General features: G+C 35.6%; 2 protein-coding genes across 3 annotated transcripts in view; both read left to right on the top strand.

The window, feature by feature from the left end:
- LOC105750097 (tripartite motif-containing protein 64-like) overlaps positions 1-6,258 on the top strand; it is a 95,277-nt gene extending 89,019 nt beyond the window's left edge. For both annotated transcript variants that reach the window (XM_031961911.1, XM_031961910.1), the window contains 6 exons: positions 1,901-2,324; positions 3,020-3,115; positions 3,543-3,773; positions 4,499-4,521; positions 4,664-4,761; positions 5,455-6,258. In XM_031961911.1, the coding sequence (XP_031817771.1) occupies positions 1,905-2,324; positions 3,020-3,115; positions 3,543-3,773; positions 4,499-4,521; positions 4,664-4,761; positions 5,455-5,996 (1,410 nt within the window). In that variant the 5' untranslated portion in view covers positions 1,901-1,904 and the 3' untranslated portion in view covers positions 5,997-6,258. The remainder of the gene's footprint in view (positions 1-1,900; positions 2,325-3,019; positions 3,116-3,542; positions 3,774-4,498; positions 4,522-4,663; positions 4,762-5,454) is intronic.
- Positions 6,259-17,340: 11,082 nt separating this feature from the next.
- Positions 17,341-24,980, top strand: part of LOC111720214 (nestin-like) — a 29,592-nt gene continuing 21,952 nt past the window's right edge. The window contains exons 1-3 of the mRNA XM_031961437.1: positions 17,341-17,466; positions 18,399-18,797; positions 19,348-19,370. Of these exons, the coding sequence (XP_031817297.1) occupies positions 17,341-17,466; positions 18,399-18,797; positions 19,348-19,370 (548 nt within the window). The remainder of the gene's footprint in view (positions 17,467-18,398; positions 18,798-19,347; positions 19,371-24,980) is intronic.

Raw genomic sequence — 24,980 nt, 5'->3', positions numbered from 1 at the left:
ACTGGCAAAAGGAAATTTATTGACATTGAGAAGTTGGTTTTTGCTAGGAGGCTGATTTCCTCAGTGGCAAGGTCCTCACAAGTAAAGGTCTAGCAGAGGAATCTTGGCAGAGAGATAAAGAGGGGTTGACTGAGAAAAGAATGTCTCTCAGTGGGCAGGGGGTCCTTGCAGGCAGTTATGCTAAAGAGAGGTCCCTGGGCATGGCAGGATGACTGCTTTTGGGCCATTGCCAAGAAATGAGCCCCAAAGTTGCCCTTTAAAAGAAATCTGAATTGAATGAGATTACTGCCCCTACACCTAGATTTCCAGTAGAATAAAACTATTTACTGGGAGTGGTCCTAAGACAATTTTCAGCTCAATAAATACATCATGTCCAGATCTCCAGCTGAGGCTAAGTAGGAGTGGTCCTGGGCCAATCTTAATGAAACCACTTAACTGCCCTGAAGGTCAAGAAAGATAGTTTCAAGGAGAACAGTTTCAGGATTCCCCCATCAAGATAAAATGGAGAAATTCAGCTTGCTAAGATAAAAAGAGTAGTAGGAATCTGGAAGGATTAATATCTTCCCTTCTCCATCTAGTTATCTGAATTTCTCCCATTATCTATTTGGCAAATATACCTTAGAGATAACAATTCCTTTATGAAAATATTCTCCAAGCCAATAATAATCAAATGAACATAAAGAGCCAAAAGGGGGAATAGGAGTCAGGGAGCATCGATAACTTCATTCATGCATCTAATTATCCCAAATTCTTCCCTTTGTCAATTTTGCAAATGCTTCTAAAGGTACCAACTTGTATATGACAGAATACTCCAAGTCACTAATGGTAAGAAAAATTCAAAAGCTTCACCTCACACTTCTAAAGTGTGAGTGATAAGAAGAAATGGACACCAATGAAGGGGCTGGGAGAAGACAGGTACTCTAAAGCATTTTTGCTGCAGCAACAGTGAATTGGGCCACTCGGACCAGATAAAAATTTATAATTATCCTCAAAAAGTATCCAGACTCTCTACCCTCAGATTTCACTTTTAGTCATATATGTGAAGGCGGTTTAAAAAAAAAAAATTACCATATATATGAAAAAATTCATCACAGTTCTTTTTCCTGGTAGCAAAGAATTTCAAACAAAGTTTGAATTTGGATTTGGAGATTGAAGAATATAGTACAATATTATTATATCAGAGAAGCAAGGAAGGCATAAGTTTTGATGCAGACTAAAATAAACACAAGACAACCAGTATAAACAGACCCCAACCACATACATGCAAAGCATGAAATAAAAATAATTCTAATGACTAATCTTCACTCTTAAAAACGTTAAGAAAATATGCCTACATTTTTTTGTAATTCATATTTCATGTGGTGTTTGGCATAGGAGAACTGTTATTTTGTTTTTCAGCCATCACTGTAATTGAATGTAAGCCATTATGACCACTTCTGATGGGAAGAAATAGAGAATTACCCCAAATGACTGAAGTATGAAAGTGAAAAGCATAAAAAATTTCTTAAGATTTTGGGTAGGGGGAGAGGAAGAAAAAAGAGAAAGGGAGACGGTTATTTATAAGATCAGAATTGAAATTATCAACAAAAGTTGGATAAAAGGACGAAAAAAGAGCAAATTTCATCTAAGATTATGAATTTAATTGGGAACAGTGTTCAATAGTTGGCTGATCTAGAGAGGTTTAGGAGATCAGAAAGAAATCACAATGCTTACATATTTCTCATCTTAGTTTCCTCAATCACATGATGTGAAAAATTCAGTCTTTTTTCCTCTTATCCATTGTATTAGAAAGAACAAACAACTATATGAAATGATAAAGTTGATGGAATAGAAGGGGCCACGTCTTTGGCACTTTTGTCCCCAAACTCAGTTACTGACCTTTCCCATTCTCTTTCCTCAGAAACATGGCCTTTACCTCAGAACTGATTCAAGAGTTCCAAAAAGAACTCATCTGCCCTGTATGCAGGGAATACTTCACAAATCCAGTGACCATTGAATGTGGCCACAGTTTTTGCCATAGTTGCCTCAGTAGTAGCTGGCAGCAAGGTTCAACCCCTTTCTCCTGTCCAGAGTGCAGGAGTGTCTCCCAGATGCAGGATTTTCAAGTCAACGTGCAACTTGGTAAACTGGCAGCCTTTGCCAAAGAACTAAGGCTCCATTATTTGCCGTACCCTGATGGACATGACAAGTGTGAGGTACATCAGAGATTGGAGAAGCTATTCTGTGAAGATGACCAGAAGCCAATCTGTGTATCCTGTTCTCAATCCCAGGAGCATGAGGTTCACAAACTCTTTTGCATAGATGAGGCTGCTGAGAACTTCAGAGTGAGTAATGTACCCATCATTCCACCTACATGTTCATTTTGAATTTTCACAATAGCCTTCAAAGTTCATCCTAAAAAGAGATAGTGTTTTCACAAGCTAGCTGCTATGCTCTAAGTACTCAACAATGCTCTTGGTTAATTGAAGTAACATGTGTTTTCTGGCCTCAATCTGAGTCTTTCCTTACAGACTGAAAATATGTCTCCCCTGAAGTTCAAGAACTTATTCTTGTTTTATATGAATTCATTTAGGCTCTGGAAGAGCCTCTGTTCATTGTAGAAAATGGATTCTGAGATTGTCAGGGCCATCTTCATCTGATATAATAATTAGCATCACCATTTCTTCATCTACTACAGAAAGGGCCAAGACAGTTAACTAATGGTTTTCTTCTTTTGTTACTAGAATGTTATCTCCTCTTGGGAAGGGGGTGGGGGGGTGGGAGAAGAGAGAGACTACTGTTATCTCAGAATTAGTCTTTCTGAAAGGCTTAGATGCTAAACCATTGCCCACATATACCATGGGCTCCCAGTTTTAACTTTAACCTGTAGCTTCAAAAGTAAGAGCATTATTGATTTATTATTAATTGATCTTTCGGCCATTCATACAAGAATAGGCTTGGATATTTAGAACTAAACTTTTGAGGGATACAGAAACTTGTTTTCTTTCTTTTTAAATATATATAATTTACAAATTTGTAGAAGAAACTCCATGGAACTGTAACTGCTTTGTGGAGGGAAACCAAAACCACTATGCGACAAGTGGCCACTGAGAAGGCTAAGCTGGCATTCATAGAGGCAAGTATCTATATTTTGATCCTTCAATATTTGAAATGCATGTTCTGCTGTCATTTCTCAAAGTATCTCTTTGAGAGAGATAGTAGACATATTGGTCCAATAAATGAGGAAACTGAGGGTCAGAGGGGTTAACTATTTTTCCTAAAGGCACATAATTAGTAGCCAGGTTCTTAGGTTTCAAATCAATTGCACTTTGTATTGCAGCAAAAAGAACACCAGGGAAGTAATGGTGATTTCCAACAGGAGAAATTGAGACTGTGTGCTTGGAGCACCAAGCATAGTAAGGTGTGGACAGTCCAGAGAGGGTACTCACTGTCCATGGCCAACCTCAGCCATAGAAATGAGCAAAGCCAAAACTCAATGAGAACCTCAAAAGTTCCTAATGTCATGTCACTTGTATTCATAAGCCTTATTTTTTCCTTTGTAGAAGGAAAAGGAAATTCAAAAGAAGCACGTTTTGTTTGAATTCCAGAAAATTAAACTATTTCTAAATGAGGAGAAGGATACATATTTATCAAAATTTGAAGCAGAAACGACAGCCAATTTAGAAAGCCTGAACAAGAGAATGAATGCATTGTTCGTCTATCATCAAGAATTAAGGAGGAGAAGCAGAGAGTTAGAGGAGGAGTGTAAGAAACCAGATCTGGATTTGCTCCTGGTAAGATCACAGAAAATAAGATGAAAAAACACCAAAGAAAGTTAAGAGATGACAAGATGAAGAATCTATAACCCATGTCTCAAACAAAATGAAGTTGTATAATCCATTACACTTTTGTACTTTTTCTAGTCCTTCAACATATACAGGCTAGTTTCTTTTTTCCCTTTGATTAACCTCTTAGGGCAATACATTCAACTCTATGTTGGATTATGTTCTGGCTCCAATAAGGGAGTAAAGAGAACAGTTAGTCTGGAACAATGAGAGAAAGAAAGTGACATAAAATGAAGTTGGAACATAGTGAGAAAGGAAGTAATATAAAGGGAATCTACAATGAGTTAGAGTCATGTTGTGGAATTTTAATTCCATAATTAATTAATTTAATAATTAATAAGAAAGTTATTAATACTCAATATTTTATTATTGAGATAATATGGAGCCACTGTCATTTAACTGATATGGTCTCTAGTTCTAGGCAGATTACATTTAACATATTGAAACAAATTAGGCAGATCACAAGATATAAGGAGAGCCTAAACGAAGATGACTATTGGATGTGATAAGATAAGGGACATACATCAGAAATATTGCAGGGTAGTAATTGTGAAGATTCTTTTCTATTCTGTGTTTTCAAGACAATGAATAGGTGGTCAGTTCCAAAGTTTCATTTTCTTAACTCAAATCCATCCATTGTTCTAAATCATATATCATTTATTTTCTCTCCTCAGGATATGGAAGAAGTGTTAAGGAGGTAGGTTTACCCTTTACTTTTTTAGGAGGAAACAACATAAAAATGTTTTGAGCCTAATGGACCAATCCAGTCAAGACTGGAGCAATGAAGACTGTGTCACTGGTCTTTTGACAACTGGTGACATAACATTTGTCTTCTCTAGGAATGAATCTGTGCTGCAAAAAAAAATAGAGCCCCTTCGGATGACCATAACTGTCCCTTCCATTACTGGTTTAATGAAAAAAATTTTCAAATTTAAAGGTGAGTGGGAAAGGGAGAGGGGGAGGTCAATAACAAAGAGCTAGCTCATTTCCATGTCTTCCCAATTTTCCTTTGGGTTAGAACCCACTTGGCTTTCACAGAATCCTGGAATGTCAAGAATGGAACCTACCTTAGTGATCATCTAGTTCAACTTCATACCTGAACAACAATTCACTTAAGTATTTATCCAACCTTTTTTGCTTAAAAGATATAGTGAATAACTTCAAATATAATCTGTTCTTTTTATAATTTCCTTACCATTATGATTTTCCTCACAATGAGGCTCACTTTGCCTCTTTTTAACTTTATTTCTATAACTTCTATTTCTCATTGATCTCTCATCAGAGGTCAGAGAAATTTAACTTTCCTTTTTACATAAAAACCATTCATGATTTAAAACTGCTACAATGTGGCTACAATCTTCCCCAAATCCTTTCCCCACCCCCCTCCAATTTTCCAGATTTCCCAAATAAGCATTTCATAAAATCTCTCAGCTACAAGACAAATCAAGAACATCCCATTCCTCATACTATTCAGCTGTACTGACCCTTGCTGATTCTTTTGGATATCACTGTGATGCAGAAAAGATCATTTCTTGGTGGAAACATTTGTGTACACCTTTTTCTCAGTAAAATAACGACAACAATATCATAATTTGGATGTTAGCATTGTTTAATCTTCCTCTCTCCACAGTGAACATCACTCTGGATTGCAACACAGCTGACCCAGGTATCATCATAGCCGAGGATATGAAAAGTATGAGATATGGAGGTATCCAAGAAGAAGCACCAGACAATAATGGGGGATTGACAGATTTTGCACAAGTCCTTGGTACTCAGTCTTTTATTTCAGGGAGACATTACTGGGAGGTGCAGGTGTCAAATAACACTGTGTGTTGTTTTGGCATCTGTAAAAAATCAAAAGAGTCTCAAGACTTATTTGTACTTAGAAGTGCACTGAAACATAATTCTTACTTACTTTATGCCACATCTTACCTTAATCTTTGTTCCCAAGTCCATAGAACATACTGCATGGTCAATGTGTGCAACTTAAAGGTTGGCATCTTCCTTGACTATGAACGTGGAGAGATATCATTTTATCATGTGGAAAATAGATGTTTAATTTTTACTTTCCCAACCACTTCATTTTCAGGACCTCTCAAGCCATTCTTTAGTCTTTCTAAGAAAGTATTGACAAATGATTCAAATGATTATTCTCTTACAATCCGTTCCTAATTGAGAGAAATCAAGGACCACACATTTACTGGCCAATGAACTTCTGGCATTATCACCCCAATTCCTATGTACTGTGTTACATGAAAATAATTGTACCTACTTGCCCTGCTGACAATAACTTTTCCTGTTTTATCTTTGTAATATATATATATATTTTTTTTTTTTCTCGACCCCAGTAGAACATAAGCTGTTATATCGGGGATTGTTTCATTTTGCTCTCTCTATAACCAATGTTACTGAAGTTTAATAAATTCTTGTTGAAATTGGATCAAACTTTGTTAATTACTCACCGATAAATATGATAAATATGATAAATAGGTATTAAGCTAGGAGGAAACTTGAAGCTAGGGGAATTCCATGTACCCTATGTAGACCTAGAAAAGTTTACTAGAATAATAAATAATTTTAAAAATTAAAAACTTGGGGGGGAAAAAAACTATGGAAAAATATGTGTATGCCATTGGCATCTACTGATTCCTAAGTGGAATTCAAAGTATATGTTTTTCAATTCTGAATGCATTCGAAGGAGAGGGGATCCATGTTAACACATAGCATAAAGACAAAGATTTAATTTAAAATTCAATCTTTACTGACAATGAAGTAGTAACAATTATAATTGGCGAGAGTCTGTAGGGAAGATTCATACTAAATAAACCTAAAGCAAGAGTGGATTAAAGAAAAATAACAGAATCAATAAATTGGTTTAATAAAAGAAATGTCAAGCATCTAGCAAAATTTTTTGGATTAAAAACAAGTGAGTTCTTAAAAGGAAATGTTAATAGGAAAATATACCCCCCCAAAAAAAAAATTGTAACTGAAAAAGATCAACTTAAAAATAAACTACAATTAAATGCAAAAGAAAAGCTCTACCAAATTTAGAAATGAAACTAAACCATTTTCAAGATTCAATATTTCTATATATAATTTTATTTTAAAAAGAAAAATGAGGGGACAGATAGATGGTGAAATGGATAGAGCACCAGTCCTGAAGTCAGGAGGACCCGAGTTCAAATTTGACCTCAGACACTTAATGCTTTCTAGCTGCTTAACCCTGGGCAAGTCACAACCCCAATTGCTTCAACCTCCCTTCCCCCCCCCCCCAAAAGGAAGAAAACCATTTTACTCTCAAAGTGAAAAGATTGAAATTGTAACAATGAAGAGGAAGTAAAACTTTAAAAAAAAAAAAAAAAAAAACTTACTAATTTATGCCAACAAAACTAGCAACCTTTATGAAATGAACTTACAAAAATGGAAGAGCCAAACTAACAAAACAATAGAAATTTTAATTTAACCAATGTATGAAAAAGAAATTGAACAAATCTTTAATGAATTAACAAAATATGGAAAAAATCCTCAAACTCAGATGAACTATTAACTGAATTTTATCAAACATTTAAAATACAGTTAATTCTCATTGCATAAAGTTTTTCTTGAACAAAACAGAGAGAAGACATTTTATCATACTCTTTCAATTGTGTGGGATAATTCCACAGGGATATTCTATAAAGACAAACTCAAAAAGGGAGGTAAAAAGGATTTAGTCTCTTTTTCATGAAATAGGGTACTTTCCATATGCCACTCAGAAGTGTGCTGGGAGTATAAAACTCAACAAAGCAAAAAAATATATATATATATATTCCTAATGCAATATCCTCGCCCCATTCTCTGTCTTTTCCTCCCAATGGCTGGGCTTCAGAGCTCGCAATATGAATGCAAGAACTTTCCCCACCGATAATTTTTTTTTTTTTTTTAAAGGGGGAGCGGAAGGGTTGGGGGTTTTAGAAAGGAGACAAGGTCTGGACAAACAGGATTTTTGTAAATGATACTTGTGGCACCTTACCATCTTGTATCTTTTTTGTCACTGGTCATGGGAGTGCTTGTTAGACAAGTGGTAAAATATGAATGCAAATGTTTTGCAAGAAAGTTCAGCCTGCTTCCTGAGGGAATTTCAGTTTTTAAATATTCCAGTCACAATGAAACACATATGATTCTAATATCACCACTAGTGAGAAAAAAAAAGACCAATATCACTAATGAAAACAAAGTTTTGATTAAAACACTTGCCATGAGGCCATAACAATATATTCAGAAATACTTTAAGGTTATTCTGAAAACAAAGTTAGATTTATTCAAAGAATGTAAGGATGATTCAATATTAGCTAAAAAGAAACAACCAAGTTTGGGCATAAGGAAAACAATATAAAGCAGATTCACAAAAACTTTCCCAAAGCATCTAATTTATATGTTAACACTAAGAAGTCTAAAAGTAAATAAATTATTTTTATGATAAATAATATTTACAAATAGAGATATTACAAGAAGATCAGGATCAACCACTGTTACCAATATTATTCAGTATAATTGTTTGATTGATAACGGTAGGAAAAAACAAGAAAAATGAGTTGGTAGAATAAATATAGGAAAAAATTAGGAAAATCTGCTGTTTTTGCAGCTGTTATATTGTTTTACTTAGAAAATTTTGTCAATTCTGTAAGAAAAATGTCTTCAAAATTTAGAACTTGAATTAATCAGCAGGATATGGAACACAGCTAACAAAATCATCCATTTGCTACCAACAACCATATTTATTATAATACTGTCAGCCTTGTTTATGTTAAACGTATTAAAATTAAAGACAAAGTAACTTCATAATCTAGGACATCTAGAATCCAAAATAAAATTTAAAAAAGCCCAGCCAGAAATTGAGTGCTCACTGACCTTGAGCTCACAGAATACCTCCTTAGCACCATAATGAAGGAAATAACAGGTAAAAACCTGGTTGAACACACACACACACACACACACAATCATCATTTTGCAGATGTATTTGTGCCATGACTGACACGGACCCTAAGTAACTTTAAAAAGATATGCCTCTAATAGTCTGGAGAAAAAGGGAAATGAAAACAAAAGTAAGTGAGACAGAATAATAACTGACATTTCTATATGTAGTTAAATTCTGAAACATGTTTTAAATATATTATTTCATTTTAACCTCACAACAACTCTGTGAGATAAGCACTACAAATATTCCCATTTTACAGATAAGGAAACAGATTCAAAGAGATTAAGAAAATTGCCAGTGGTATGTGCAAAAATGTTTGTGACAACCCTTTTTTAGTGGCTAGAAACTGGAAACTGAATGGATGCCCATCAATTAGAGAATGGCTGAATGAATTGTAGTATATGAATGTTATGGAATATTATTGTTGTGTAAGAAAAGACCAGCAGGATGATTTCAGAGAGGCTTGGAGAGACTTATATGAATTGATGCTAAGAGAAATGAGCAGAACCAGGAGATCATTATACACGGCAACAACAAAATTATACTATGATCAATTCTGTTGGATGTGTCTCTCTTCTACAACATGATCCTAACCATTTCCACTTGTTCAGTGATGAAGACACCCAGAGAGAGAACTGTGGGAACTGAGTATGAACCACAACATAGCATTCACTCTTTCTGTTGATGTTTGTTTGCATTTTGTTTTCTTTCTCAGATTTGTTTGTTTTTTTCCTTCTTGATCCAATTTTTGTTGTGCAGCAAGATAACTGTCTAAAGATGTATACATATATTGGATTTAACATGCATTTTAACATATTTAACATGTATTGGACTACCTGCCATCTAAGGAAGGGGATGGAGGAAAGGAGGGGATAATTTGAAACAGAAAGTTTTGCAAGGGTCAATGTTGAAAAATTACCCATGCATATGTTTTGCAAATAAAAAGCTTTAATAAAAGTTAAAAAAAAAAGAAAAAGAAAAAAATGTCAATGATTACACAAATAGTAAGTATCAAAGGCAGAATTTAAATTCAGGCTTTGTCTGATTTTAAAAGAAAAGGGATAGATTCAAGAAAGAGGAAATGCAGTATTAATGGGGGGGAACAGATTGTAATTGTAAAGAGGAAGATACCTTTATGTGAGACAGCTAGATGGTGCTAATAGACCACTGATGCTGGACTTGAACATTCCAGGCCAAATCTAGCTTCAGAGATTTACTAGCTGTTTGACTCTAGGCAAACTACTGTTTATTAGTGGAAAGGATCTGATCTCTCATATGTCAGTTTCTACATTATAGTCCTGAGATCTAGAGATGACCTAATTTAACTCTTCCTTTTGTAGATGAAGAACCTGAATCTCAGAAAAGTCAAATGACTGCCCAAAGTCAAGGAGTAGGGATTTAACACTAATTATATAGAACAAATCCTGAGTAACAAGGGTGAAAAAAAATTACAGATATAACTAATACAAGCCTTTATGATTGAGTCTGGGGACAGCTAGGTGGCCTAGTGGCTTAAGTGCTTGGCCTGGAGTCAGGAAGACTATCAATCAATCCTAATTATTAGCTGAATAACTTTGAGTAAGTCACTTAACCCTGTCTGCCTCAATTTCCTCATCTGTAAAATAAGCTGCAGAAGGAAATGGCAGACTACTTCAGTATCTTTGCTAAGAAAACCTCAGTCATGAGGAGTCAGTTTATGACTGAAATGACTCAGTCATAATAACAATTGGATAGTAAGCATCTAGATTTTCTGATATCAACCTAGGTAAAACTTATGTAGACCTTCTTCTTAAGGGATATGTAATTGGGAAATTCGTTCAACAAATTTTTTACTCTACCACAGCAGGAGAGATTTGGCTCTCAGACCAGCTATCCCTTCTAATTATATTTAGTTTAAACCAGACTACAAGCAAACAAAATGCCTTACCTGTATTTAATGGAAGGTAGTTCCCTAAAATCACATCATTATATAAATCCTTTTGACTATCTCTGCTGCTAATATTAGAGTGAATAGTCCTATATGGATGATTACTTTAAGAGTGCATTCAATAATACTTTGAAGTAAGAAGAAATAATGATTGTGAAGTTTGAGGTCAAAGAGAGTAAACGTTAAGTAAACTTTAAAGTTAAAGAGGATTCTGCTGGAAATTCCTTCCCCATCTTCTTACCAAAATCTAGTCTTCAAAAAAATTCTTGGATAATTTGAGTTGAAAGATTATTTGCTCCATCTACTGTAATTTATGGATGAGAAACTGAAGAACAAATGAGATTTCTCTAATATAATATACCTAGTCATTTGGAGAACTGAAAAAAACCGAGGTCTATGGAATTACAAAGTCAGGTGCTTTCTTTTCCAGAAAAACTCCAGAGTTCAGCTCTAATAAGATTAAAATATAACTAGAAAATATTTAACAAAATAAATATGTAATACGAATAAATAATGTTAATTCATTGGTTTTTAAGTCAATATGTAGCCCACTGGGATCCATTTCTATTTTCATTTGATAGGACTACTTCAACAATAACAACTCTGAGCTTTTACCTATTTGAAAAATAAACATCTTTCTTCCTACTTAACAGTTATGTTCCTCAGTTAAAACATAGATTATAATAAATATCTCTGCAGATGGTGCTTATTTGGATCTGTAGAGCCTTTCCTTTCCATGAATTTGCAGAGCATTTATACTTCAAATACAATGGAATTATGTCTTTCTCAAATTCCACATTCTCACAAAACTCTGCCTTTAAATTAGTTAAGTGAAGATTTATGTGCATATATTTGCACATATTTCTGTCTCTTTATTTCTGAAGTCTTATTCTTTAACTTTTAAGTCTCTAAAGGACAGACACTGTTTTTCAAACCCTAAATCTAGAGCAGTGCTCTGCACATAATGGAAAGCTGCATTTATTCATTGAATCAATAACAATGTATTAAAGGTGTACTATGTTTGATATGCTATTTATGGAACTGAGGCAGTTAATAATTTTTACCAACCATCTTGATTTGCTTGAGCTCTCTGACTATCCAGAAGAGGCCAGACTTGACCTGGGAATCAGAATCAGCCAATCAGAAGGCAAATCAAACATTCCTTAAAGTAGGGACTATGTGAGGAACAGTCAAGCCCAAGGAAACAATGGTTAAACCCTGGTAAGACCACTAGGAAATTTACATACCCCTGCCCCTTGACTTGTGTAAAAAAATGCTTTGCCCACCCCAGATCCATTCTAATTGTGCTTCCATGCATGTCTGCCTTCTTAGGAGGAATAAACCCATGAAACCAGCCTAATTTTTTTTGTCTTTCTTTGACCAAATGCTGGAAAAAGGTGGACATTTAATGATGTTGAGACACAGGTGGGAATGCAGATCCAGCACTTTGACTTTGGTGCCACAGACTTGTTTTCTTGAAGTCCACATTACTTTCTTAGTTAACTCTAGGGCAGAGAATACCCTAGTACGTAGGTCTTCTCTCGAAATAAAATACTTAAAACAGTCCCATTTTAGAAAAAGAAATTGAACAAGTCATTAATGAACTCCCTAAGAAAAAATCTCTAGGAGCAGATGGATTCACAAATGAATTTTACCAAACATTTAAAGAATAATTAATTTCAATACTATGTAAACCATTTGCAAAAATAGGTAAAGGTCAAATTCCTTTTATGACACAAATATTGCACTGATACCTAAATCTGGAAAGACCAAAACAGAAAGAAAATTACAGACAAAATCTCCCAATGCAAGAATTTTAAAGACAATATTAGCAAAGAAATTACAGCAATTTATCAGCAGAATAATACACTATGACCAAGTAGGATTTATACCAGGAGTACAGGGCTGGTTCAATATGAAGAAAACTATTAAAATAATTGACAGTGTCAATATCAAAACCAGCAGAAATCATGTGATAATCTCAATGATGCAGAAAAAGCTTTTGACAAAGTACAGCACCCATTTCTATTAAAAACATTAGAGAGCACAGGGATAAAGCGAGCTTTCCTAAAAATAATAAGCAGTATCTATCTAAAACCTACAGCAAGCATTACTTGTAATGAAGAGAAGCTGGAGGCATTCCCAAAGGGGTGAAATAAGGATTTTCATTATCACCACTATTATTCAACATTATATTAGAAATTTTGGCTTTAGCAATAAGAAAAGAAAAAAGAAATTAAAGGAATTAGAATAAACAGCAGGAAATAAAACTATCACACTTTGCAGATAATATGATAATATACTTAGAGAATCCTAGAAAATCATCCAAAAACCTACTGAAAACAATTCATAGCTTCAGCAAAGTTGCAGGATATCAAATAAACCCACACAAATCATTAGCATTTGTCCTCGTGAACACTTGCCCTGTGTGAGTTCTCCATAAAATAGGAGAAATTGTCTGCATACAGGCTCACCCAGACTGAATGCAACCAACAAGCCTTTTGATGAGTTAGGGAGATGTCTACTCCAAGCATGTGAAAACTTGTGAAGAACAACTCATTCCAATGACCATAAAGGCAATATAAGCAGGTGGCGTTGGAGTGCTTAGAGTTTGGTTAGACATCCAAGACTACAAGGTTCCAGCAGGGAAGAAGGCATTCGTTCATAATCATCTTAATTTTTATCTAGCCATGGACTGACATGGAAGAAAGAAGACTAGTGACTGCAACTCTGCCTTACTTAAATCCAATTCATGGGCAAGTCAAGACATCACCTCATGGTGTCATGGGTCCTCTTTAAAATGAAAGATGAACAAGTGGAAGGGAGTATTAGTAATTAGCCAGATGAGGGTCAGTGGTGGGAAGAGTATATGGGTTAGGGACTATTTAAAATGTCAAACCTGTCCCAAAAGTTGTCTCCTTTCTATTGCTTGTTCTATTGGAGGGATGCCGGCTTCTCGCCAGAACATATAATAAACTTCCATTTTGCTCCTAGAGATATCTCCAGTTTTTTTTTTTGTTTTGTTTTGTTTTGTTTTTATTAAATGGTGATCACTCACCATTCTGAGCTATACCGTTTGAATGGTAAATGTACACTTGACAAAAAAATTATTTTATGGACAACTCATACAGGGCAAGTGCTTACACGGTGGTCAGAAAAAGCAAGGGCATTCTCAAAGTTTCTTAAGAATTGATTGTATGACATAGGAGATACTGGAACAGTACCATCCAGCAGTCCTTTATCAGAGAAAGTGCTATGTTCTATGAGCAAAGCAGAATTGAATTATCCCAAAGGAAACATGAAATGTGCAAAATTAGAGACGCCTCCCCAAATATTCATATGGACTATTTGTGTCTGACTAGTGGCAGAGCATTCTGAGCTCATAGTGGTCTGATCAACCACAGTCAGACACATTGTAACTCAATTCAAACATAGTGATATTATTTTGGTCCTCTGAAAATGCAGGACTACATACACTACATACACACTGTTTCCTAATTTCCCCCCAACATTTAGCATTATAGTTTCCTGTCACCACTCTGGTTTTGATGAGAATTTATAATATAGTTTTAGATCTAGAATGGTCTCGGACACCTTCCTTTGCATTATCCCTCATCCCAATAATTCTCTTCACATTATTGACTTTTGTTCTTCCAGAAGAATTTTATTAATTTTTGACAGTTTGATTGGAATTATTCATTAAATCCTACAGATGTACCAAGTTCAATGCTAGGAGCTAAGAATTAAAAAACAAAAGGGAAGCACTCCCTGAGCTCTAGAGTAATATAGTGAGGCAACAACTAATGGAGAATTTTGGCAAACAAAAGTATTATTTGAAGTTAATGAAGGAGGAAGGTCTTTGTAATACAGGGGAAACTGGAAGTGACATTTGGGCTGACCTAAAATAATGATATTATTGTTTTGAGAATTTTTTTTTTTAAGTATTTTTGATTCTCACAATAATCATGGGTGGTAAGAGCTATTATTATCTTTGTTTCATAGATAAAACTGAGGCTATGAGAGGTTGGTTACACAACTAGTATCTGAGGCTGCCTTTATTAGGGAAAACACATACACAAAATAGAAGATAAATGTAAAATAATTGAATAAGGATGGTGGAGAGCATTTAGGGTTAGGGTTAGCTATTAGGATTGAGAAAGGGCTTCCCTAGGAAGTGATATTTGAACTAAGCATTGAAATAGATTATTCCTCCCAGCTAGTTTGGAGGGTTTCTTTGTTATTCACCTTTGCAAACTAAATTACTGGGTGGAGGAGAAGCTACCTTTTGTTCAATGATCACTCTTTGTTTAAACTCTTCCCCCCAAGGTGCAGTAAGGTTTAGTAGTATTCTTTCTTACTGGTTCCTGGCAAAAGTTCCTTTTGTGGACTTGGTGAGGTCTGGAAGGAAGGTCTACTGACCATTTTCACCATCCAAGCCTTACTTCTAGCCATGGATGACAGGGAGGTGATTAAAAATCTCCTGGATGAGTTTATCTGTTCCATTTGCTTGCAGTATTTCAGATTCCCAGTCACTATTGGTTGTGGACATAGCTTCTGCCAAATTTGTCTGAGACAATGGGAAAAATATTGCATACCCTTCTCTTGCCCTGAATGCAGGGAAGTCTTGCAATTGAGAGAATATAAACCTACGATTAGTCTATTGAATCAAGTTAACATAATCAGACTTGTAGAGCCTTACCTGTTTCAAAATCCAGAGGAACGAACCATATGTGAGAGGCACCAGAAGGCACAGAAGTTATTTTGTTTTGAAGATGAGACCCCAATTTGTGTATCCTGTTTAGAATCCCAGGAGCATGAGGACCACGCACTCTGCCCCATTTGGGAGGTAGTAGAATACTACAAGGTGAGTAACGTCTGGGTAAATGGAAATCCATGAGGGCAGCCAAGGCTCTTTTTAGTAGGGACTCACTTTCAGACCCTCCCTTCATTTCAGTTTCTCCTACGTTTGGATGTGTCTTTGAGTCTTGTTCTAACTGACTTAGCTCTCTCCTCAAAAATTAAGTAGCTTTCATTTGGCTGATTTTCCAAGCTTCCCTTGCAGCCTAAAATTTCAATGTCCATTTTTGTCAAGGCTTTGGGGTTTCTGGGGCAGCTAGGTGGTGAAGTGGATAGAGCACCAGCCTTGAAATCTGGAGGATCTGAGTTCAAATCTAGTCTCAGACACTTAACACTTCTTAGCTGTGTGACCCTGGGTAAGTCACTTAACTCTAGTTGCCTCAAAAAAAAAAAAGACTTTTGGGTTTCTGAACCTTTCACACTTCTTATATCTCAGACTCAGCAAAGATTTCTCTTAACAGAAAAAGCACTGGGACCATCAGAATAGTTTGTGGAAACGGTTAGAATATTTACAGAAAGCTTTGTCTAAGGAGAAGAAGAGATGCCTGTCATGGTGTGTAGTGTGGACTGTAAGTATCCGGGTGAGTCTTCCTGAATAGTAACAGCTGTATATCCATTGTCTCTGGTATTTCCTCAACAATTTGGTAGGGAGGCTGTGCTAATATTTTAATACTTTAAAATGTACAAATTGAAGCTCAGTGAGATTTTTGGTGCATGTGGCAACGTGGAAACATTGACCCTAATCCAACTTTTTTGATTTCTAAACTACTGTTATGGGCTTAGCTGTTTTACCCCTTAGATTTCTGCATTGTTTTTGCAATTTCCTGGGTTCCCCCTTTGCTTTCTCTAAGACTTTAGGGTTGGGTAGGAGTTGAGGAGTTTTAACCTCCACAACCCATTACCCACAAATAATTAGTCTTACCAAAGGCAATTGGCTAGCTTGCTTTGAGAATTTATCTAGTCGAAAAAATAGCTTTGGATATGCATATAGTTGTAGAAAATTGAGTTAGGTTTTATTTTCATTCATTAATTATGATAATAGTGAATCACTTTTCCTTTTTAGGTGTGATTTAATCTTTAGAAGGTCAGAAACCATTTAGATTTCTGAAATCATCTCTTTATTATTTCTGCATGATATGATGAGGAAATTCAAATAAATTCCTTTAAGCAGGCAAACAAACAATCAGACTAAACAAGACAAGTTCCTATTTTTATGCTAGCAAAAAATTTGGTATTCTAACAGCTTTGGGCTCAGGTCCTGCTCAACTCTTCTAAATTAATGATCTTGTGAATGTTATAGGATCAGTATTTTCAAAGCATCTGACTAGCATTGGTATACATAACAAAGAATTTAGAAGACATTTCTTTTTTTTCCTCTCCTTTGTTTAGTTTTATTTTTTAAAAAATAACAAAAAATGTCCGTTTTCCCTTTCAGCTTCACTTCTGTGCCCCCCTCCTTCCCACCACCCCTTTGAAAAATAAAGAAAAACAGCTTATAACAGATAGGAACAGCACATTAAAACAAATTTCTGAATTGGCCAGTATTGTCATTTCAACACTTATTAAATACAGAGAGAGTGCTTTTGTGCATGACAAAAAGATCTTGACCCTGACACTTTAAACCTAGTAGAATGTTTTAGCTTTCCCTTTAAGATGTACCACAAAATAATATAAAAATTTAAGGGATATTCAGGTAAAGTGCTGTGTGATATTTGGGATCTGGGGATAGCTGTAGAAGGGGCATTTGATTCCCTGAAGAGTGGAGGTGGTATTATATGGATTATCTAACCAAATGCCCCAATACTGGAGATTTGGTTAAACACAAGGGAAATCGGCCATTCCTATCAGCTAACTGGCTCACTGGGTGGCTGAGAATTGAGTTTGTGGAGAAGAGTGATATGGTGAGTCTGTAAAGACTGGATTGTTATGGTAGGGGAAGACCATTTTGAATGTCTGGCTGAGGATCTAATTGCAAATTTGTTCCTAGAAATAGTATGTCAGCTTGAAATTCATGATAAAAATGCAGCATTTAAGAAATGTGATGTGAGGAATGGAAAAAATGGGCAGTAGGATAATGGGATGGCTCTTGAAAATGTGAAATTTTGCACTTTGATAGACTGGTCTCCTTATCTTTCTCTTGCCCTGTGAATACAGTGAAGTCTTCCATTTGAAAGAATACAAACCTCCGTGAGTCTGGGGAACAAAGTTAAGATTGTTAGCCTCATCTTACTTAAATTACTTAAACTTACATCTTCTCCAGACCCCATAGGGATAAGCCAAGTGTGAGAAAAGCTATAAGGTACAGAAATTATAATATTTCAATAATAAAACTCTAATCTGTGCATCCTATTCAGATTCCCAGGATTATGAGGATTACCTATTACATTCCATTATGAAGGGGACTTCGTAAAGAAATTGGGGGAAACTTGGCTTTAAAAAAGCTGATTAGAACCTCTTATGGGAGACCAGGGAAGTTGTGAAGCCTTTATAATATTAAACTGATTAGAAGAATGAGTTTTCTTTAGAGGAAATAGAGATAGATGTTGGGGAAGATGACTGAGAAATTCAGGTTGGGTGAAAAAGGCTTGATGGGTGGAGATTTTAAAGAAACAAATGTGGAAATGATCTTAAACAGCACCAGTCCCAAAGTTTTTGCCAGATAAACATCTTGAGATCAGAGAGGAAGTGAATTTTTCTGGAGCCCTATCTGGACTCTGGATCAAGTTTCAGGCTATTGTTGGCTAAGTAGGAACTGTGCATTTCTGAGGAGAAGAACAATAAATTGATCAGAATGTATCACCCACCTAACTAGTTTTTTTTTTCCACTGTCTAGAAGAAGCAAAAGAAACTCAAAGCAATGCTTGAGGCATGTATTCCTGCAGTATTTGAATCCTCAACAGAGGATCCAGAGGAAGAGGAGGAGCAGGTGGAAGAGCTACTGGATGTGGAGCCTCAGGAATCTGAGCCAGAGCTTCAGGAATCTGAGCTTGAGCTGGAGTCTGAGCTAGACAGTGAGGAAGATGAGGAGGTAGAAAATGGTTTACAAATGCTCAGTAAGCAGGAAATGGAGGTGTTTCAACAGCTAAAGAAGAGGGAGGCAAAGGAGATCTCCAAGATCTTCAAGCAAAGGAAGGAATGGGAGGCCAAACTGGAACAGCACATCAGAGATCTCCAGGAAATGCTCACAGAGCTAGAACAAAAATGTAAAAAATCAAATGAGGAGCTGCTGCAGGTAAGGGACCAGGATAACTTCATCTGAGGTCTTTGGATTAAACTGTAGAGTTGCTCTGTCAGCTGCTGTAGGCCGGGGTGGAAACATGGCTTGAGCAACAAATCTGGTTTTTAAAAGATTATTTTGTTGTCGTGCTTATGGATATAATTGTCTGTCCTGTTATATGTACTTTGTGCTCCCTGGAGAAAAGAAGAGGGAGATCACTTCTGAGCAATAAGATGTTTGTTGTCTATCACCTAAGATGAGAAAAACAGAAAGAGCATTCTGTGCTGATGGGGTTAGAGAAGTTAAGGAGGGGAAAGGCAAAATATTATATAGAATGGATCCTCAAGAATACTGCCCCTCCAACTTAGCTCTGTCACACATACACATACAGGTGATAGTGACTGGAATGAGAGACACCAGGGCATTAGTTTCTTTGTTAATAAATTCTAAGCTCTACTTCAGGACAAGGAAAGAGACTTGGGATGGGATTTTGTGACTTTTTTTAGAGACCACTTTTAGAGACAGACTGATATTTTTCTTTGTGTCTTATTTTCCTCTCCTCTAGGGTGTGACAGACAGATTGAGAAGGTAGGTTTTTCTTCAATGAGAAGTTAATTATAAAAGACTTTATACTGAGGTAAGAGGCAAAGAGATTTGGGGAGGGAAATTAGTAACTGAGACAATTGCAGGGTAAGGGGGTAGGGAATTCTTGCTCTAATGTAAGACATAGAGCCTGTGCTAACTAGGGCAGATAACTGAATTTCTATTCTCCACAGGAGTGAAACCCTGTTGCTACAAGGCTGGGAATCTTTCAGCCCAAAGTTGAGTCGTTTTTATCTCATTATGGTAGCAATATTTTTGCTAAAATTTCAAGGTAAGCAAACAGACTTTTGGTAGTAAACCTACATATTGTTTTTTTTCTAAAAGGTTTTTGTGAAGGAAATGATCTACCACTGAGAAAGTAGTCTTCTTGGGAGGAGAAGTTGTCTGTTTCCTATAATAACCATTTGCCATTCATAGGTCAGGTGCAGATTTGCCATATGTAAGTCAGAAGCCTAAGTATGTCCCGTGCACTCTTGTAGGAGAAGAAAAGCAATGAATAAAAGTAAAAAGAATCAAAGGAGATTCTCTGAAAACTCTCCATCTAGTGCTCCTTGACTGGATTAGGTCTGCAGGTGGAAATTCAGAATGAGTGGAGTGCAATTTGAATTGATGAAAGAGTTCTGCTTTGTTGGTGAATTTAAGATAGTGCTTGGATCCAAAACAACAACAAAAAAAAGACATGAGGTTTTCAAAAGGCTAGGTAAAAGGATAACTTACTGTCGTTGACAGAGATTGGAAACATGGGCTTTTAGTTGGAACTTTAAAAAGCCAGAAAAGTCAGCATTCAGAGCAAAGGAGGGAGAGTGTTCCAGGCATGGGGGACAGCCAAAAAGTATGATCAGAGCTGAGAGATGGAGCATCTTGTTCATGGAAAAGCCAAGAGGTCAGTGTCATTAGATCAAAATACATGTCAGGAAGAAAGTACAAGAAGACTGGAAAAGTTGGAGATGACTAGGTTATGAAAAACTATGAAAAGAGTATTTGCTCATAGAGTCAGTAGAGAACCAACTGGAGTTTGAATAGGGAGAAGTATAATCCAATCTACTTTTTGAGTGACTAAATGGAGGAAAGATTAGCTTGAGAAGAGATTTAAGATAAACTCACAAGACACCTGATGCAATAATCAAAAGTTTGAGTTAATGTGATCCTGAACTAAACTGCTATCAGTGTTGGGGGTGGGGAGGGTTATTGGAGAGCTTTTAAAGTATGGCCTTAAAAATTGATTGTATAAGAGCATAAGAAAAAGGAATTCTGGATGACTCCTAAGTTGCATGTGAGGGACACCCTTCAGTAAAAGAGAAGGTAAGAGGGGGAAAGGTTTTAGAGAGTAAAACAATGAGTTCTGTTTTAGACACATTGAGTTCTTCAACTCAATGTTTTCATATCTCCTGGATATCCAGCTTGAGTTGTCTGAAAGGCAGTTGGAGATACAAAGTTGGGAGGTCAATAGATTGGGATAGGAAAGATAGATTTGAGAATCATCAGTAGAGAGATAAGAACTAAATCTACGAAAGCCAATGGAATCACCCAGTGAGGCAGTATAAAAGGAGAAGGGAAGTAAAGGACAGAACCTGAAGGACATCTTTGAGGACTTACTTTTTCAGTAGTACTACTGTGGAACCTGTTTGGCTTAGCTGCGTCTATTCTAAAGATGCCATTTCTTGACAAGGTTAGGTATAAGAATGAATGGATGGATGAGTTTTCATGCCAAAAAACAAACAAGCAAGAAATACCAGAAAAGAGCAAAAGGACATTGAAAAGGGGACAAAGATACAAATAGCAGTGGTGGTACTAACCAACTAAATTTAATACATGCATAAAAAAAAAAGAAGCTGTACATAATAAAGATTCCTGATTTGAGAGAGGAGAAGGGAGGTGGGAGAGAAGCAGAAGGGAGGAGGAGTTCCATTGTACTTTGTCTGCCATCATCTGGAGCACTATTCTGGGCATCCCATTTCAGGAAGTGCATTAGTAGGCTATTGATCCTTCAGAAGAGGTCAGACTAAAGGTAAAAGGCCCTTAATTTATGCCATATGAATATTAGTTGAAGGACATGGGATTATTGAGCCCAGACAATAAATGGGAAATACTAAAAATGGCACAGTAGTTCTGTTTGGTGCCAAAGAGCAAAATGAGGATAGAAGTTTCAGGGAAGAAAATATAATTGCTATGTCAATAAAATTCCCAATAATTAAGTTCTATATAAAAACGGGCAAGTGGCTGCTTCAAACGGTAATGGATTCTCCCTCAACAAAAGTCTTCAAAAAGAGCTTGGAAGGCTACTTTTCAGGAATGCTACACAGAGGGAATTATTTTAAGGTATGAGTTATAAATAGATGATCTCTAAGGTTTGGTTTGATTTAAAAAATGGAATTTCATGAATACAGAGTTTTAATTCCTTGCCTAATTTAGTATTTCTAGAGGAATCCAGGTATCCAAAAGGTTAGGGAGGAACTGTGGGTAGCAAAGAGAGAAAGCAACTATGTTGAACCCATCTGAAGCATGGAAGGAGGGGAATAATATGGTTAAAAGAAACTTTTCTAGTTGTTTGAGGCAGAGCTAGGAATGCCAACTCCTTTTTTTTATCATTAAGATAATGTTGTTATTCTGAACATTCTCTATTTTCCTGTAAGCCAAGAATAGATAAAACCAGGTGGGAAATCTTAGCATAGATAACCTGTCACTTGAGGATATAGATAAAAATTTCAACTTTTGGAGACATAAAAATATCTTTTCTCTCTGCAGAATCTCCACAGGTGAAAAACAGCAAATTCTATGAATTTTCTGAAGACAAAAAGAGATATATCATATTTATGCCTGACTGCTCTTCAAGAGAGATACATGCTATTTACACAATCTTCAACTCTAAAGAATGTCAGAAAATTATTTCTCAAAACTTGATATATTTTCATCCTGAAGAAAATGAAGTATATGAATTGCTCCAGCAATTGTCATCTTTTAATACATTATCATAAATCTGATGAGAATGACATCTTGCAATATAAATGACATCTGCAAATATTCAGAATAGAAATTCCTGAAAAATTCTGGGCTTATCTCATGTTACATTCTTGTCAAATTTGCATCTATATGCTTTAATCTTTAATAGGACCTGTTTCTTTTTAGTCCTTCAGATTGGGACCTCCATTCTTCACATGCTTGTTAGGTCTGTCCAGCATTCTCAACCCTGGTTCAGTGTTGTATAGTGTTTTTCATCATGAGTCTTTTGGAATTATCTTAGATCATTGTATTGCTGAGGAGAGCTAAGTCTATCAAAACTAATCATTACCTAAAGTTGTTACTCTATATAATATTCTCCTGGTTCTGTTCATTTCACTCAGCATCAATTCATGTAAGTCTTTCTATGGTTTCCTGAAATTTAACTGTTAGTCTTTTTTTCCCCTTATATTTTTTTCCTTATTTTTAATACATTACTTTATGAATCATGTTGGGAGAGAAAAGTCAGAGCAAAAAGGAAAAACCATGAAAGAGATTTAAAAAAAATGAATATAGCATGTGTTGATTTACATTGTTTTCTTAGATCTTTTTTCTTGATGAGGATGGCATTACTGTCAAGTCTTTTGGGTTTGCTTTGGATCACTGAACCACTGAGAAAGAACAACTCTTTCATAGTTGATTATCATATATTTTTGCTATTAGTGTGTACATTGTATTCTGATTCTTGTTTCACTCAGCATCAGTTCATGTAAAACTTTCCAGGCCTTTCTAAAAATCAGCATGTTCATTTTTTTTAAATAGAATAATAATATTCTATTATCTTCATATACTACAACTTGTCCAGCCATTTCCCAGTTGGTGAGCATCTCATTTTCCAATTCTTTGCTGCTACAAAAAGTAGGTTTTATACACACACAAGAATAGGTTTTATACATTGAAGAAACAGTTGCCAAGAAGAGAATTGAGGTTTTTCAGATTATGTAGGGCAGCTACATGGCACACTGGATAAAAGTGCCAGGCCTGGAATCAGAAAGACTCATGTTTATGAGTTCAAATCCAGCCTAAGACACTTAATTAGTTATCTGGCAAGATACTTAGCTTTGCCACAGTTTCCTTATCTGTAAAATGAGGTGGAGAAGAAATGGCAAATCATTCCTAGAAAAACCCCAAATGGAGTCATGAAAAGTCTGACATAATCAAACAGCAACAGTTACACAGAGGAGTTAAGAGCAACGCTATTTTCAGAAATCAGACAATGCAGACCTGGTGCTCAATCTATTCAGTCTAGCTGCCTATGTATCTCTCCTATTGCCATGTTGTTTGACATAAAAAGCAAAAAAGTTTTACTAAACGATTCTTTGTGAATTTTATTTTTTACTTTTTAAAATTTATTTTCTCTATTTGGAATATACTAATGATTTAGTTTATTTAATAATATCTGCCTGGTTTTATTGTTGTTCTCTTGATCTCTTCACCCAGCCCAGAACTAATTCAGTAGTTCTTTCCTTTTAATCCCCACTTGATCAGCATCTGTAATAGAACTATGTGTTTGTAATACCTACCTGCCACATAACCTTACTCTTTATATTATGCTTATCCTTAGGTCTTTATTTATCTTCACCTGACTGTTCAGTTTAAAATATTTATAAATCAAATCTTTATCCTTTCTCCAAACATTCTTTACCTAATTCTCAAAAGATCTAAATTCATTCTTCTTGTATCCCCACTACTATATTTATATCATCACTGAGGCAGTTAAGTGTCACAGTGAATAGAATTAAGAACTGAATTTAAATAATTTCTCAGCTGCTTATCTACTAGTTATATGGCAATGAGAAAATCACTGGTACATTTTCCTCGTTTGTAAAAGGATAATAATGTAAAATATTTGATAAATCTTGGAGTACTGTAGAAATGTTAACTTCTGACATTCCATTCATGAGAAATAATATTTTATGTTCTCTATTTTTTTCTTCCCTTTTAATAAATCATCTTTTTGGTAGGAGGGATAAAATCCAGCCCTTGCTGTGTAGTTTGGGCTTATTCTGTATTGAAACTATTTTGGAGATAAAATTATCTGAGAGGACTAAAAGGGTAGGGCCAATAATATAATCTAGACATAAAGTCTAGTCAGGAATGGCCTCATCCCTCCTCCCAGGTTTCCAAGTTGGAGACCTGTATTATACATTGCAGCAAAGCTAAGGCTTAGCTGAATTGGTACTATAGTCTTTCTGTGCTCTAAATATGGTATTGCTATCCCCTTTTGTTAACTGCTAGGTAGAACACAAATTATTTCATTGCAAATCTTCCAATCCATTCCCTTATTAGCTATCAAGTTGATGATCCTTAAATGTAGTCCTAAGCATATCATTCCATTCTATTTAATGAATGCTAGGGAATTTTTTTCTCCAAGATCAAATATAAAAGCTGTTTGATACTCTGTTCTTTTTTATATGACCCTTTCCTACCTTTCCTGTCTTCTTACACCCTTGTTGTGAAAGATTAAACAACTTCATTTTGTTCTAAGCTCCCATTTTGTTAGAGTAATTGTTGTTTAAGTTGTTTTTCTATTTAAGGACTCAAGTAATGTGCTTTGGTCATGATATGTGTCCTTCAAATTTGGATTCTCTGGCCATC

The sequence above is a fragment of the Sarcophilus harrisii genome, chromosome 3 (genome assembly GCF_902635505.1).
Source record: "Sarcophilus harrisii chromosome 3, mSarHar1.11, whole genome shotgun sequence".
NCBI lineage: Eukaryota > Metazoa > Chordata > Mammalia > Dasyuromorphia > Dasyuridae > Sarcophilus > Sarcophilus harrisii.
Note: the sequence above shows the minus strand (reverse complement) of the source record. Positions and strands in the feature narration are given on the sequence as shown.